Source organism: Macrobrachium rosenbergii, chromosome 51 (assembly GCF_040412425.1).
Source record: "Macrobrachium rosenbergii isolate ZJJX-2024 chromosome 51, ASM4041242v1, whole genome shotgun sequence".
In the NCBI taxonomy this organism is placed as follows: Eukaryota; Metazoa; Arthropoda; class Malacostraca; order Decapoda; family Palaemonidae; genus Macrobrachium; species Macrobrachium rosenbergii.
The window spans coordinates 71,737,087-71,754,365 of record NC_089791.1 but is presented as its reverse complement, the minus strand read 5'-3'; the positions used below and the strand labels follow the sequence as shown (position 1 = coordinate 71,754,365).

Sequence of the window (17,279 nt, the reverse complement as noted above, 5' to 3'; positions counted from 1 at the left end):
TAAGACATTTAAGGTCGCAACTAAAATTTCGCGCTCATTACACGAACTACCTTGTGTGTAGGTAGATTTGTCATTTTCTTTTTTTTTTTTTTTGACAGCGCGTAAACATCATTACTGTTTGTTGTCATTATTACGCAGTAACAGTGATGAAATATTTCAGTGGTCTATCTTGAACTATCAGTATATCAGTAGTACTTTCCACTCGTTGGTTATCGCAATAAATAATAATAATAATAATAATAATAATAATAATAATAATAATAATAATAATAATAATAATAATCTGACGGCAGAGCCCTTGAAGACCATGGTGACAAGGACAGACTGTGGAGAGCGGTTTATCAGGGACGGTGAATCTGTCCTCGTCCTCTCGAGCAACGCCAAGACAGTTGTCAACTGTCAAATAACCATCAAGGTAACTGAAACGGGAATGAATGTATATCCTATCCTACTTTATGCGTTTGTTCATTTATATATTTGCCAATGAAATCGAATAAGTTATTAAGTGGCCTGAAAAACTTGAGTGTGAAGAAATCCTATAACCACAGTAAATATGAAGATACCAATACATATAATATAGTATATATATATATATATATATATATATATATATATATATATATATATATATATATATATATATATATATATATATATATATATATGTCATAAGAATTACGCGACTCGATGTACTGCAAGAGCCAGAAGGAAATGCAAGAGGCATCCGTAACCAGCATTTTCGTGCAATCACTAGATTTTTCTTCAGGGTAAAGTTCAAAGTGAAAGAAATCTGAAGGACGGCAAAAAGTAAGTGAAATATTTTTAAATATAATTACAAAAATATAAGCAACAGCCAAGCAGTCCACAACCAAGGAAACTGACGTTATATGAAAAGTAAAATGAGGTAATTTATCTAAATAATTTTTTTTAACTTGTTTTTACGACCACTTTTTTCACGTAAGTGTAATTTCTTTGGTTGTAGACTGTTTGCTTGTTTATTATGATTTTTTAACAATTGCTTGTCTGCTAAAACATTCTACTCATATTCAATTGACTCATATACTCACTTTTACGTTTGACGTCCCTCAGAAATCTTTCACTTTGCACGCTACCTGAGGAACTGTATATCAAACTAGCTGACGTACCCGGTGTTGCACGGTAAAAACTCAAAGCGTAGAACAACCCAGACCGTAGAACACACCCAAAGCATAGAACACACCCAAAATGTAGAACACCCCCGGATATTTATTTATCCCAACCTTCTACTAGACAGGAAAAGGAATCAAATCTATCTATAGTGTATCAAGAATTTTTGTTTATAGGTTTTTAAAAATATAAATACAGTATACAAATTATAAAGTAAAGTCTTTCACATATTCACTATAATATTACTTTAACACAAAACTTGATTGTATACAACATTTTTAGTTTCATCATCAGGAGCAGGAATAAATAAATTCTTGGGTGAACGCACCCTTGAGCAAGCAACATAAAGTTGTCCGTGGGAAAAATATGACGATCTCAAATCCACTCCACAGTACTTGCTTAGACTGTCCCTGTGTCTTGTTGATCGTGATCGAGAATGCAAGTCTCACTGGAAATTGTAATCTCTTAAAGTTAAAAGGGAGGTCCGTCGGAACGAGTGGTATCCGTGGGATAAAAAATTTTTCACCTTTTCCCTTTCCTGTTAAGATAGTTGCTTCAATTGCATTGCCCAACATCTTAACACACGCCTCTTGCCGTTGCAAACTTTTGGTGGATCGAGGTGACGTATAATAAAATAATTGGAGATTCTACTTTAAGTAAAAGACGATGTGGTAGTAATCCAGCCGAGTCAAGTGAGTTTAGGAACTCTGGTATCGATAGACTTATATTCAGTGACTTCGTCTGGTAACAAGGCAAGTATTCAATTGTTTTATTTCACTGACATCGTCATTTGTAGCAGCAAGAAAGCCCCTCTCTTGCAACCAGTTCAATTTGTGATAGTTTTGGAAAACAGCCGGCTAGACTGCGTTTATTAGCTCTGCGACGGACGACACCAAATTACAAAAACCGGATTACAATTTTATCTTGCCAGAAGACTTGACTGCTACTCGACCTTCTCCAATCTCGAGTAGTTTACTGGAGAAAATTTGAGCACTCTCATCCCCCAAATGTACTCTCATGTTTTGCTTTAAAGTTATCTTTCTCACATGTCATTTTCTATTTGTTTGTTTTCAATGAAATATAGTTGTAGAAATTTTGGTGGTTGATCTGGCGACGGAAGCAACGACCCTGCATCATGGTAAATCTGTCCTTGCACCGTGAATGTCGATGGAAATCCGGGTTGTTCAACAACTGATCTGGCTCTGAATGATGTCATTTGGAAACATGAATTGTATTTTCTGATGTTGCTAAGAAAATACTTTGACTGATGTACACAGTACCTCCTGATGCGTATGTCAGTTTTTGCGGTGGTGGTTCCAGTTGGCAAAGTTTCACTTTTCTATTTTTGCAGCAAACACCAGGAGACTGATTTAAACTTTTTTGCTTCACAGAAACTACAAACCACTTCCGTTTTTAGTTTTCTGAAAAGAAAACTAGTGTCGGCTTTGCCTGTCTGTCCGCACTTTTTTCTGTCTGCCCTCAGATCTTAAAAACTACCGAGGCTATAAGGGCTGCAAATTGGTATGTTGATCATCTACCCTCAAATCATCAAGCGTATCAAATTGCAGCCCTCTGGCCTCAGTAGTTTTTATTTTATTTAAGGTTGAAGTTAGTTGTAATCATGCTTCTGGCAATGATATAGGTTAGGCCACCATGGTCAAAGTTTCGTGGGACCTGGCTCATACAGCATTATACCGAGACCACCAAAAGACATCTATTTTTGGTGGCCTTGATTATAAGCAAAATTCATGGCCCTTTGCAGCTAAGCCCCACCCACTGCACGCCAGTGATTGGCTAGCTCTCGTTAAGGGAAAGACGTCACACTAAACTCGGTTTTTTTTACCGAGACTCATTTGAACTCACTCGCAGGGGTGCCCTTTTAGCTCGGAAAAATTTCCTGCTAGCTGATTGGTTGCAAGTATTTTGTCTGAATAGCATCACTGTTTTCAAATAATTACCAAGTAATGTGAATAGAAACTTATTTACTAACCTAAATTTCTCCCTCAGATATATGTTTTGTCAATAAATAATGGTAACGAATAAAGAGATTATAAAGTATTGTGATGGTAAGTCTAAATTTAATAACAACACCCGCCGAAGTCAACGACAGGAGCTTGTTTTCGGATGCACGCTGCATAATTTTTTTTACTTTTTTCATATTTTAACACCAATTGGGATAAATTATACCTAGCATAAGAAAAAGATGTTATTATAAACTTTCTTTGGATACCAGGGTCTACTAAAAACATGGAATTAATAAAACTGGCTATTGGTGAAAACTTTCCGGGGAAGTAAAAAGAACAATCTGTGGCGGCCAGGCGAGAAAATGATCCCAGCTGATTGTCATTGTAGCATTTTCCTGATTTATGTCATTGCAGCTTTTTCCTGATTTATGTAAGTGTTGAAATCAGTGTTATGTTATTGAGATTACTTTAATGGCTCTATCTGCAATTAAATAGTTTCTATGCTTCTTTTTGTAGGTGCACAGTAATAAAAATATATTTCACAGAAATTAACAACTTACCCTTTCATGTAAGTTACAGCAGACAATGAGAGATAAGAAAACTTTTTATTTTCTTATATTTTGTGTTCTGTTCAGGACACATATAAGGTTAACATGAGTTTCTGCGGATATTTTGAGAAGTAAAAGAATATGTGACTGAGTAGAAAATGTACTATACACATACATTTCAAGGATCAGTAGGCTATAGGCGTCCACTGTCAAATACCGAGGCGGGGATGGAAGGAGGAGGGAGGGGTATCGCGGTTGTAACTCGGTGAAATTATGAATTCGTTTAATTGTGATTTTTATGCAATTTATGGAACACTGCAGTATCCTCAAACCGAAAATAGTGCCATTAATAGAATCTATACCTTTACGACAAAATTAGAAAACCCTTTCTATACGGACGTACATCATAGGCCTGCATACACCTAGCCTAACTTATATCAAGCATCAGCTACTGTTTACTGTTACTCCTTACCTTAAAGAGTTAAGCAAAATTTATTGCAATTGTCAAAAAATGGTGTAAGACACATAGACATAGGCTAGCCTAGTTTGAAATGTGTGCAAGAAATGAAGCCATAATAAGGGAAGTACATTATTATTATGTATTACCTCTTCATATTTATTAACATATTTATCATAATGATATAACAAAAGGCTTCAGCACAAAAGATGATATGTATCTGAAAAGTTTTCTTGCCCATCAACATTTGCTGGCATGTGGATACCATATGAATAACTAGACCTACCTATCTAGGTAATTTTATCTATATAAATTTTATCTACAGCCACCGGCTGTTCCTTTTACTTCCCCGGAAGTTTTCACCAATAGCGAGTTTTATTAATTCTATGTTTTTAGTAGATTCTGGTATTCAAGAAAGTTTATAATAACATGTTTTTCTTATGCTTAGTGTAATTTATCCCAATTGGTGTTAAAATATGTGAAAAGTAAAAAAATTATGCAGCGTGCATCCGAAAACAAGCTCCTGTCGTTGACTTCGGCGGGTGTTGTTATTAAATTTAGACTTACCATCACAATACTTTATAATCTCTTTATTCGTTAACATTATTTATTAATAAAACATATATCTGAGGGAGAAAGTTAGGTTAGTAAATAAGTTTTGATTCACATTACTTGGTAATTATTTGAAAAAATGATGCTATTCAGATAAAATACTTGCAACCAATCAGCTAGCAGGAAACTTTTCCTAGCTAAAAGGGCACCCCTGTGAGTGAGTGCCAATGCGCCTCTGTAAAAAAAAAAAATGAGTTTAGTTAACAGTTCAAATAATTGCCACTTTGCCGGTACGGATTTGACTCCGTTCGGTCGGGTTGAGCTTCGTGCATGAACGATGACACCACAGATTTGAATTCCCGGAATTGTGAAGCATGCAATTGATATCTCCGATAAAAGAGATATTACTGTAAGTCATATGATATCATTACGAAGACCTTGGATCATTTTGTCTGTGCATATTTTTTTGATCATGCGCAGCCTAAATACACAATTACCTTGCTGCTTTTTTTCTTTTAAATTGGTGTTGGCCTGCATAGGCAGTTCCACATAGACCACATTAATTGAAATGAAGCATAGACTTATGCAGCCAGTTCCGACGTTAGGGTATTAATTCATCATAATCCTGCATGTCAAATGTTAATATCATTGTGAGATTAGGACTGCTTATAAAATTATAAAATTCCTATATTTTGAGGCAATGCAGGGCGTAGGCCTACACGTCAATTTCTTATATTTTGAGGCAATGGCAGGGCATGGGCCTAAGCGTCAATTTCTATTTGCAAATAGTTTTCCACCCGTATCTGTTGGAAATAGAGTAGCTTATAATTAATATAGTAGCTCTGACCCCACGATATACTGTATAATGTATATACATATGGTGAAATGTACAATCACTCAAAAATGTTTTGCAACATACTTCAAAACTTTTCGGACAACAGCTTATAATAGCGACATCTGGCGCTATTTGGCAACTCAGTTGTAAGCGCATGAAACAACTGAACACTATAGTTTGTTTACCTTTCTAAGATTGCTAGGGTGGGGCAAGTAAGTAATTCCTGCGGTGTCAAACGTCTCATTGTTATGATTCAAAATTTTGCCTTGTTAGCGCCTGCTCGAACGAAATAAAAAAAATGTTTTTCATTTTAAGGTAACAACGAAAACATATTTGACTTTACATATTTTCCGTACAAACGCCTTTATTTTTTATAAAAACAAAGAGATATGGCATAATTTTTGGCGGCCGCTGCCAAACCTCAATTTCGCTGACACGTGGTCGGCAAGGGCATTTACAAAGCCAGCTGGATCAAGAACGACAACGGTGGTCACCTCAAGCAGCCAGTGTCACTGGACAGTATGGATAGCCCGAGGGATAGCCAAAGCAGATCAGATCTCTCCACTCTTCACTCTCAGAAACAACAAGGGGGCTGTGTAATTAATGGTAAATTATTTTTCTCTCCTAAATGATGAATAGTTTATTTAACCTGCAGAGGCACTGAAAAAATCCAATCACGTAACCAATAAATAGCTGCTAAAATAGAATACGGATAATAATCAAAGGGCTTGAAAAATATTCCAGCCGAACCCCCTTCACAAATTTTGTGTTAATGCATTAAACACATTATGATATTATTATAAGAACTATGGTTATTATTTCATTAAGCACACAAAAAAAAGAAAATTCATTAGAACAACCAAAATCTACTCAACGCGGTTGCTTTAAAAAACTAAGTATGGTAAATGACAGATCTCAGCAAAGCCATAAACAAAGGATTAACGTCGAGGGTGAGATTAAAAGGGATAAATAGATATGGCAGTGCTGTGTTCTTTTCCTGTCCCCACCCTAGCGATCTTAGAAAAGTAAACGAACCATAGCGGTGGGTCCGAGAAATTACCTGCAGTTTCCCTTAAACAGGGCTTTTTCTGATACCGCTTACTGTTGTCATACTTTACTTAATTAAAAGATGTTACTATAATACTTCAGATGTCATCGCTGTTCTTATGTTTTAATATTTTCATCTCCAACTGCCATCACTATTGTTGTTTTATCTCCTTCATATGTGTGAACTTTGTAGACATAGGCCTAAGACTATTATAAGTTGAACTATTAGCCTTATTAACATCAACAAATATGACGTTTGTAAAGATTTGCTTGCACATTATTATTAATCAAATTTTTGAATGACTAATCCTATGTATATTGTGAACTAGTGAAACTTAATATAAAATATACTGAACTAGACTAACAGATTTCACATCTACTTTTGTAATGCATAGAATATAATCGCACGCACACACACACACACACACACATATATATATATACTGTATATATATAATGCCGTTATCATGTGTAATTTCTCATTTCTTTCATTGCTACTTAGGCGTATCATTTTGATGCCTCTTATGAATTTAACTGAATATATAACACCTATTTTTGTATTTCTTATTATCTAAATTTCTAAAGAATTAAAATTAGCAAGAAGTTCAACATTAATTTAGTTAATGCTAAGTGCCAGCAGCGAAGAAGACTACCATGCTCATCAGTGGAGAATGTCTCCTCCTCATCGCAAAAGATGACTCTTACAGAAATCATCGGCCACTGGATTATATTGTAACGCAATCCCTAACCTCTATTCTTTGTGTTTCGCTGATATGGAGTGTTTCTTGGCAGGAGTAAGATGAAATAATATCTTGGTCTCATGTGGCCTGTCAAGGATGGTTTGGGCAGTAACTTGAAGGGAGAGCGTAATGTTCTCTCTTTATGGCAACATCAGTTGTCAGGGGAGTTGCGGAGCTCCTTCAGTGATCATCCGATGATGATCCCTAACAGTAGTGCAACAATGGGGTCGTCCTCCACTTTTTACAATGAATATTCATATTTCCTCGTTCTCTGTGTTGTTGTATCCCTCTATACATGGTTGTTTTATTTACGCTAAGCTGCCGAGCAATATCTACGATAGAAACATTAGTCCTATGCAAGCTAATGATTGTGGTGCGGCTCAGTCTGTTGCCCATCTTATCGGTGCAAGTGATGAGACAGTTTAGTTTAACTTTCCTGCCTGAATGTGGGGTCACACAATAACATACGACGTTATGAGAGTTTTTCTTTTTTGTTTTTGACAACGATAATGGTTGAATTCTTTCTTTCTTTATTTATATATAATTTCATTGATGATTATTCAATATTATTTTATTATTCAATAAGCTTTTATCTGGATTCAAAATATAGTTTCTTCTTTGACTCTTTTGCCCAATCATCTGAAGTGAAAATTTTCAAAATGTTTCGTAATTTTTCGTAATATGAATTTTTCACTCGCCATTCTTTTTTATATTGTTAACCGTATGATTAATAACCAAAATCGAATAAGAAAATTACATTTCCTTGTAAATATCAAAAGAACAAATTACTGTTAGGTGAACAAAAACTTCTGGAACATGTTGCAAAAAATTTTTGAGTGACTGTACATGTATACATGTATAAGCATGTGTATATACACATACACTGTACTTGTGTTGATGACCACAGAGAATAAAAGTAAAATTTGTGCGTATGTAGCCGATGGTACACATAGACCAATCATAGGAATGATATCAGACACGTATTGCTAGATACCTTATCTTATTGTCTGATCAGATATATCTATCGACTGATCTAGAGACTTTAGTTCTAAAGACTTATTTTCAGTCAAAGAAGGGTGTCTGCAGGCCCTTTCCTTGGTCCTCGTGCTGTAATGTTACTCCTGTGAGGAGTGGGAAATGTAGGCAGTGATTACTGCTTACAATCCTCAGTATGACAACAACGACACCACGATACTAACAAGGTCTCCAAAGGTCCTAGTGTCCTTACATGTCAGGTCTGCGACAGTGGAAGTACTTGGCCAGACAGAAGTACTTTTGGTACGATGGCCAACAGGGAATCAAAGGCAAGATGGTACTTTTTCGATGAAATCGAGGGATAGGACGGTTGATCTTGACTTCCGGTTCTTGCTCAACCTCGAAAGAAGATTTATCATGCTCTTTCTTCTCTCAATTGCCTGTTGTTGGCTCTGTTCTGATCTGCTTATTCTACATATTCGAAGGTGATCAGCTAGACTGATCATTTTCCTTCGATGGTCCTACGGCACCAAAGACAGTATGACTCGTGTGTTACCCCCATAATCTAGTCCTTCAACCCAAAGCTAATGACTAGTTCGTTAGCTTCGAACTGCCCAAGAAACGATGGCAAAGGGGATCCTTTCTCTAGCCAGGAAACTGTTCAACCAAGCTTACCATGAAACTTCCTACTGGACATCAGTACGTTTTGGGTAAGATCTCTAGAAGGCAAAGTCATCCATGTCTCACATTCAGAAAGGACATGTAGTTTGAGTACTGGGAGAGAATGTATTTGTGAAATTCACATGCATATCCTATTACCTTGGAGCAATGACCATAATCAAAGCGATCATTTCTCTGCCTAGGGGAATGACCTTCCGAACGTACCCTGCATTTCCTGGTGGTTATCAGTGCGTTTTAAGGCAACATCTTTAGGGGCCACAGTCATTCATCGATCTATGGAATTTAGGAAGAACCCATCGATCTGGTACTAGGATAGAATGTAATTGTGCAGTTCACAATCTTATCCTTTTACCTTGAGTTATTGCCCTTGGGTCCTTGGACTCCTTTTCCTTGGATCCTTGGTGGATGCTCAATAAGTCATGTAGTTTACCCAGCTCTTAAGGACAGGTTGCATCTCGCCTAAGGTGTGTGGTTACAGGGAGAAGGTGTGGGTGGGGCTGGCTTCCTACCTTCCTCCTGTTTTCCGCCCTCTTCTAGTGGACAGGGGAAGAGTGTCAAGCTGTCACGAGGTGATCTGCATGACTGAGTATCCCGTCTATAATCTAGTTTTGTTTGGATTAATAGATGCATTCCCTACCTTCTCTCTAGCAAGGAGAGAGAAGGACTGACTATGGGTCTTGAAAAATGTGCGATGGAAGGAAGAAAACAAGTCCATTAAAAGGTCAACTGAACTTCTATGTGAAGTTAATTCAGAACTGGTTGCTGGTGGGCTTGTTGTCGGAAAGAAGGAATTTCCTGTGTCAGAAGTAACTACAGGTATGCTGTCTTCCTCTCCTATCCTCCCTCTATTCAAGAAACCCTGAGGACATAAATTAAATAAGAAAAAAGTAGAGGCAAGCTCTGCTAAATCACTCAATAATTCAATAAATAAACTCAGTGGTTAAATTTAAAATTAACTTGAATTCTGAGCAATTGGAATTAAAGGATAGCCTCATATTTTGTCACCCACTTAACGTGGCAACCACCTAACCAGAAAGGTTTGACGATCCGAAAACTTGGCGTAAAGTGACAGATGGCTACTAATGTAAAAACTGCCTCAAATCTAACAACTTTCCTAGGGTAACATTGATAAATTACGAATATTTTAAATACCAAATCCACAGGGTTTATTAATTGGGAATCGAGCAATGGAATATTTATCTACGATAAATAAATTGAAGGAATCACTTTAGAAAGTCAGCATATCTTTCGTAATGACGTACCTTATCAATTCTATTCCTCGGAAATTCATGCGAAGATGGTGTATTGATGTTAAAACATCTTGTGGCTGGTCTCGTCTTGTGCAGGATGGCGGAGAAAAGAGGGATATATTACTCCTCCATTAAACGACTTCGACAAACGGTAGATAACATTCCTCTTGTAAAGCCAGCCGTATGTCCAGTACGAAAACCTTCTTTCAACTGCCTTTTTCTTTTGATTTCGTATTACTGTAAAAAACAAGACCACCAACAGATAGTTCCGAAAGGGTTGTTAAGTAGTTTACGCTTCAAAGGATTTACGTCAAAACGAAAATAATAATATGCTGGTTTCCCTTTAAGCGCAAACGACCATTAATTATTATAATACTTTTATCACTGGGTAACTGAAAAAAGGAAAAATAAACAATTGAATATATAATTAACTAACCAACTACCAACAACAAAAAAGGAACAAAACAAACAGATAATTTTCAACAGTGTGGTTGGTTATTTTTAGCTACATATCTTCGACTTTGTGGGTTCATCTGCACCTTTCGAATCAAGGGTTTTCATACTTTCATTTGATTCAAATTGCCCAGAAATCTGGCAGTTGAACAACCCACATGTTCAATAGATCAGAGGTATGGTATCCTTCCTTTGCTCTTTCACGACCAAGAAGGGAATACCAGGTGAGCCGAACTACCAGTCAGTTCAGAGAATTACTTGGAATCTTCCCTCCGATTGTAAGTCTCCATATGTAAAGACTGATGGTTTGTATTCGTGTAGGAACAAATGACAAATTTTTAATTGATTTGTATTTTTCCTAACATACAAACCTGAGGTCTTTACATAAAAGACTCACCTCTTACCACCCCTCATTCTTTTACCTGGGCCAAAAGGTAAGCTGAAGAGACTGAATGCATACCGGTTGGGTGGGCGGTATTCTGCCCCTGCCATAGGTAGGCCTAACTGTTACCGTAACCGCCTTGCAAAAGTTTAACGGCTGGACTTCCAGCTTCTCCGAAAGTTATCCATATGTAAAGACCTTAGGTTTATATGTTAGGAAAAATACAAATTATTAAAAAATTTGTCATTTTTGATAATCAGCAGAACATATTTTAGTTTTGGTAAAACAACCATTGCAAAATTAATGAAGATGAAAAGAACCACAGATTGACCAATTTTTTGAAACCATTGCCAACCAATCAGCTTCAAGGGATGGTCGTGACATAAACAGTGGTCGAGACTTAGCTGCAAAGAGCGGTGGATTTTGCTATATACAATGTACAGAAAACTTGATTTACACCAAAAAAACTTTGGCACATTTTTTATTTGTTCCAATAGTAACACTTGCATACTGTGGGCAGTCTTTATGTGGATCAGCTAAAATGTTGCGCAGTCCATGATCGTCTGGCTCTATCTCTTATTTCCTGTACTTGGGTCTCACGCTGTTGCACAGTCTGTGAAGCCCTAGATGTAGTAGATCTATCTCTCATTTTCTGTAGTCGGTTCTCATGCTGTTGCAATGTCTCTGAAACTCTAGATGTAATAGCTCTATCTCTTTTATCCTGTAGTCGGGCCTCATGCTGTTGTTCTGTCTCTGAAGCTCTAGATGCAGCAGCTCTCTCGCACAGTGTCTCAAGCCTCCTATTCCTTTCCTCAGGAGTCTCTTGTCTATGCTGTTGTTTCATGTTTTTAGCCTTTGATTGCACTTGGCCAAATTGCCTTGCATTTCTGTGGAGGTATTGTTACAGTAATAATATCTGTAAAATAATAAAAAAAAGCTATTTCAAAAATCAAGCAAAAGGCGCAGTCTCACTGAGCTATGAAATCTATTATAGAATACAATGAAAAGCTAATATAAACATAAGGGAAAACAAATTTAAAATTTAAAATTATGAAAAACATTCATGTAGAAATATAAAACTTTTCACAGAAAAAAACTGTGATTAATAAACTCAAGTCCAAATTGCACAGTATCATATGTATGTATATATATGTGTGTGTATATATATATATATATATATATATATATATATATATATATATATATATATATATATATATATATATATATATATATATATTTATATATATATACACCTGGTTATTAGACAACAAACCACAGAATTCAAAAATTTACCTCACTTCAGCCAGATACCTGAACTCTAATAACAATAAAAATTATGACTGAGTACTCTATAAGTATAAAAAGCTCATAAATCATGTGAAAAATCAAACTAAGTTTATCAAAACAAGTGTGAGGTATCAACATTTAAACAAGAAATATGCTAGGATAAAAGGGCATCACTCCATCAAAGAACTTTAACTGTTTCCCTGGTCTTAATTCACTTCAGCAAAAATAAAGGAACAAAACATGTTTATCACTTTGCCTTATGTGCACAATTAATCCTATTCACTGGTGGTCAATAAATGAAACACTGTTTTTAAAACACTAAATACAAACATTTATTTTTAAATTCAAAATTTATAATTAGAATTCACAATCTGAAAAATTTACTATTACTTGAAAACAACATAAAAATTGAATTAATTCTTGAGTTAAATTATTAAATAAAACTAAATCACAAAAACTTTAGTTTATCAAGAAATTAAATTAAACACAAAAAGTTTAAACTATCAAGAGTTACTCAAGATTTGAAAAGAAAATCTTAGTCAATGAAAATAAATCAAGTATGCAATGTTAAATTTTCAAGAAATATTTAAAATACTAAGTAAATAAATGTTAAATCACCAAAGTAAAAAAATGTGAAAAATCAAGAGATTGCAAACAGAATAACACAAATATAAACAAAAGATTTATCAATAATAATTTCACTAAGGCAAAATTTCCTAAAATGCCTTATTATACCATGGTAATAATAAGTAAATTTCACTTTACGTTACAAAAGTTTGTGAAAACTTTCGCAAAATCCACAAAACACACTTTTTTTGTCAGGCGCCGTTACAGTTTTCCTAAATTCAGATCTCAAAATCTAAGTTTAATATTAAATATTTTACATTACTTCTCTCCTTTGAAGAATGAGAGAGAGAAAGAGAGAGGGAGCCAACTCTAGCAGTCTCTTAAATCAGAATCAACAAACTTCAGGGTTCCAGTGGGAAATGAAACAACCAGGCAATGTCAGAACAATATGTGATCAGGCAACGCAATCCTACAAAACATGATGTAATCGATCGAGATGTGTGCATTTACTCTCAAAAAGGCATATACGATTCAAGCAGAAAATCATATGGGATGAAGCTCTTAACGAAATCTCAAGATGATCAAACAGATGGTAACTGGCCAGCCACAAATGGTACACTTTCAAAAGAGGAATAACCAAAGTTGGTTTTCAGAACAGTACATGAAACATTGTGAGATCATTTGTCTTTTCTCACATGGGACAAAGCTTCTCATGACTCGATTGCTATTCCCGCGCTAGATAACTCATCATCCTTGCAACAACAACTGAACCAAAACACGACATCATGAGTACAGAACACTTGTTGCTAAGGGACAAAATGTGGGTCACATACTACGTTATTATTAAAATGTACAACCAGTTTTAAATTATGCTGTTAAGTTATCTAAATCACTAACTCTTTTGAGATCTGATATTACACTACATATGATACTTCAACAACTATCATCATTACTCATAATACATGATAAATAAAAGAGTAAATATATAAAAACTATAAGATGGTATACATATTAAAAGGCAACATCATGAAATTCCTCCCCCCCAGAAGATTAGTTATCCCGTGTTTGAATCCAACGATTCACAACAGGATAAATAATCTACAATTACATTGTTCTTTCCAAAAGTGTCCTCTATTTCTAGACAGTATGGTTACAAGATCAGTCAGGGTAGCTACTATGGCTGAGAAATTCAGATGGTGATAAAATCCAGCCGTGCTAAAAAACCTTTGTAGTTGTTTCTTCCTCTGTCGTTTCCTTCTTCCTGGTGTTTCAATTACATAATTTTGATCACTTAACTTCTCTATTATCCTATAGGGACCTTGAAACTTATTAGCAAGGGGAAATCTTTTCACTGGTAAGAACACTAGAACTTGCTGTCCTACACTAAAACTTCTTAGTTTAGTCTTAGCACCATATCTCCTTTTCATTTTCTCTTGACTTATTTCTAAAGAGAATTTTCTAATTTCTCTTAACCTTTTCCTCTAGTTCTTCACATATTCTCCTTGGATTTCCTCTTGATTTTCTTCCCAATTCTCTGCAAGAATCTTCAATGGACATCTTATGTCTCGACCAAAAATAATTTCGTTTGGTGAACATCCCATACTTTCTTGAAGCATTCCTAACTTCAAACAACATCAAGGGTAAACCAACATCCCATTCTCTTCCTGATTCATAACAATATTTAGTTAACATACTTTTCAAAGTCTGGTGGAACCTTTCCAAGGGCCCTTGAGTCTCTGGACGATAAGCAGTTGATAACTGTTGTTTCACCCCTAACAAGTTCATCACATCCTGGAACAATTCTGAAGTAAAGTTCGTTCCTCTATCACTTTGTACAATTTCTGGTATTCCAAACTTGGAGAAAAACTCCACCAACTTCTCAGCAATTACCTTTGCATTTATACTTCTTACAGGAATCGCCTCAGTTTACCTTGTCACTGGAAACATTAATGTTAACAGATATTCATTTTCTTTCTTTGATTTGAGAAGCGGCCCAACCACATGTATAATTACCTTGCTAAAGGGTTCTCTTCTACCTTCTGTGGGTTGTAGGGGGCCTTTCTGAATGGTTTCATTCGGTTTTCCAGCTATCTGGCATGTGTGACACTCTCTGCAAAACATGCTAACATCCTTGTGAAGTCCAGGTCAGAAAAAATACTTCATAATCTTCTCAACAGTCTTCCTGATTCCCACATGTCCAGACTTGTGCGCTACTGCTACCACTTGCTTCCTCAAAGGATATGGGATCAAAATTTGATGATAATCACCCCACTCATCATTTCCTGGTATACCTGCAGATCGATGCTTCCTCATTAGAAATCTTTCCGTTAGATAATAACAGGTATGAGTTGTTGCATCTCTTCTTGATCAACAACTTTGAAGAACAAATCAGCCAACATTGTATCCTTCTTCTGTAATTCCATTAGCTTCTCTCTAGTCGCTTGACCAACTTCACGGGCTGAACTCTCAATATCTACTAATCCTGCTACTGTAGTTTCACTGCTATCTTCAGGAACACTCTGACTACTCTGAGTCTCTTCAATAACAACAAGATCCTCTTCTTCTTAGGAAATCTCTTCATTGCTAACACTAGGGGAAACTTCACTTTCCTGGAACAGCTCCTCTAAGCTCAAAGATCCTTTACTTGATCCTTTTGTTGCAGGTAAATCCTCAGTTTCTTCATTTGCAGATGTAGTTCTCTTCTTACTCCTGGTAGTTACACAACTTGGAAAGAGGTGGGGGTTTTTCTTCCATAGGACTAATCCTCAATGGTTTGTCTGTCACTATAGGACAAGGAACAAATGGCGCACCACCAACTTCATTACCCAGTAAAACATATGCATCTTCAGCAGTTAGTGAGTCCTTTACAGCAAAATCAACATTCCCTGTCACCAATTCACATAACAGGTGCAAGTGGCATATAGGAGTTACCTCTTCTTCTCCTATACCCTTCAAAATAACTGAATCTCCGGTGAGATTCTTCTCCAACTGTGGGTGAGCACCACAAACTACCACACTATGGTTACTCCCCGTATCACGTAATACCTTGACTGGTACCTGCACACTCCCTCCTTGAGTTGCCAGCATACCTTCACAGATATATGGCTTAAAAATCCCCAAGCTGTGCAGCCACTCACTGCTTGAAATTACATTTCCACTGGTTGCTAAACACTCTGATTGTTTAGTCTCAGTCTTCCCAACTGTCTCAGTCTTCCCCACACTGCTCTTCATAGTTTGCTTCACCTGGTTACCTTTAACCACTTGACCAACTGGCTTGGTCTGCTGTTGTCTTATAACAATCCCAGCTGTAGTGTCCTACTTGAAGCAGACAACATTAGTCTTCTGTATCTGTCTTGAGAAACTGGATGATGAAGATTTAACATTCAATTGCTGAAGGGTATTACCTGGCTTTGTACCGGCACTGCTGCTAGAAGGATTCCCATTTGGAATATTCCTGAAATTTGGATGAGACCTAAAACCTGTGCGTTGTTGGTTCTCGTACTTGATATTATAATTCCTTTTGCTAAAAATTGTATTGTAGTCCTCACTCAATGTAGCAGCTTTGTCAAGTTTCTTAACCTCTCTCTCTCTCTCTCTCTCTCTCTCTCTCTCTCTCTCTCTCTCTCTTAATAGGTTCTTATGTGTTCAGGAATTCCTCTAAGATATTGCTCTAGGACTACTAACTCCTCAAGTTCGTCCATAGATTTAGCTTTAGCAGCCTCCAACCATCGTTTGAAACATCTTACTTTGTAGGCATAATCCAAGAAAGTCATCCTGTCATCCTTTCTCAGAGATCTGAATCTTTCATTGTAATATTCAGGAGTCATCTGGTAAACTTGTAGTACATTATGTTTGAGTACCTTGTACTCTTTACACTGATCAGCTGATAAGGCTATAGGCACTTCTCCCTTTACCAGTGAGAACACTGTACCAAGACTGACCATTCATCTTCTGGCCATCCCATATCTGAAGCCACTTTTTCAAAGTGATCAAAAAACTCATCTGGAGCTTCTCCTGTAAACTTTGGATTCAACTTCTGCACTCTTACTACATCAAACACAGGCTCTTGAGTACCTTGGATAGGGTTAGACGGTGTTACAGGTAATGTGGAGTGAGCTTCTGTTAATTTCATCTCTCTTTCATGTCTTGCTTGTTCTCTTTTTTCTTCTGCTTTTCTTTCTCTTCTCTCTCTCTCTCTGTCTTCTCTTTTTCTTTCAGCCTGCATCTTCAGCTTAATCAACTTTCTTCTGCTTCTATATGTCTAAGCGCTACCTCTGCATCACTTTTCTCTTTCTTTTGTTCTTGCTTATTTGTAATTTCTTCCTCAACCGCATTCAACAATTCTTGTGTCTCTCCAAACTCTTCATGTATTTTACCAGAGTCCATTTGTGC

The 17,279-nt window shown here is 36.4% G+C and overlaps 1 protein-coding gene across 1 annotated transcript in view; it reads left to right on the top strand.

The window, feature by feature from the left end:
• Window positions 1-100: 100 nt before the first annotated feature.
• The window catches only part of LOC136833481 (proclotting enzyme-like), a 162,728-nt gene continuing 145,549 nt past the window's right edge, over window positions 101-17,279 (top strand). The window contains exon 1 of the mRNA XM_067095697.1: window positions 101-415. Within this exon, the coding sequence (XP_066951798.1) occupies window positions 308-415 (108 nt within the window). The 5' untranslated portion in view covers window positions 101-307. The remainder of the gene's footprint in view (window positions 416-17,279) is intronic.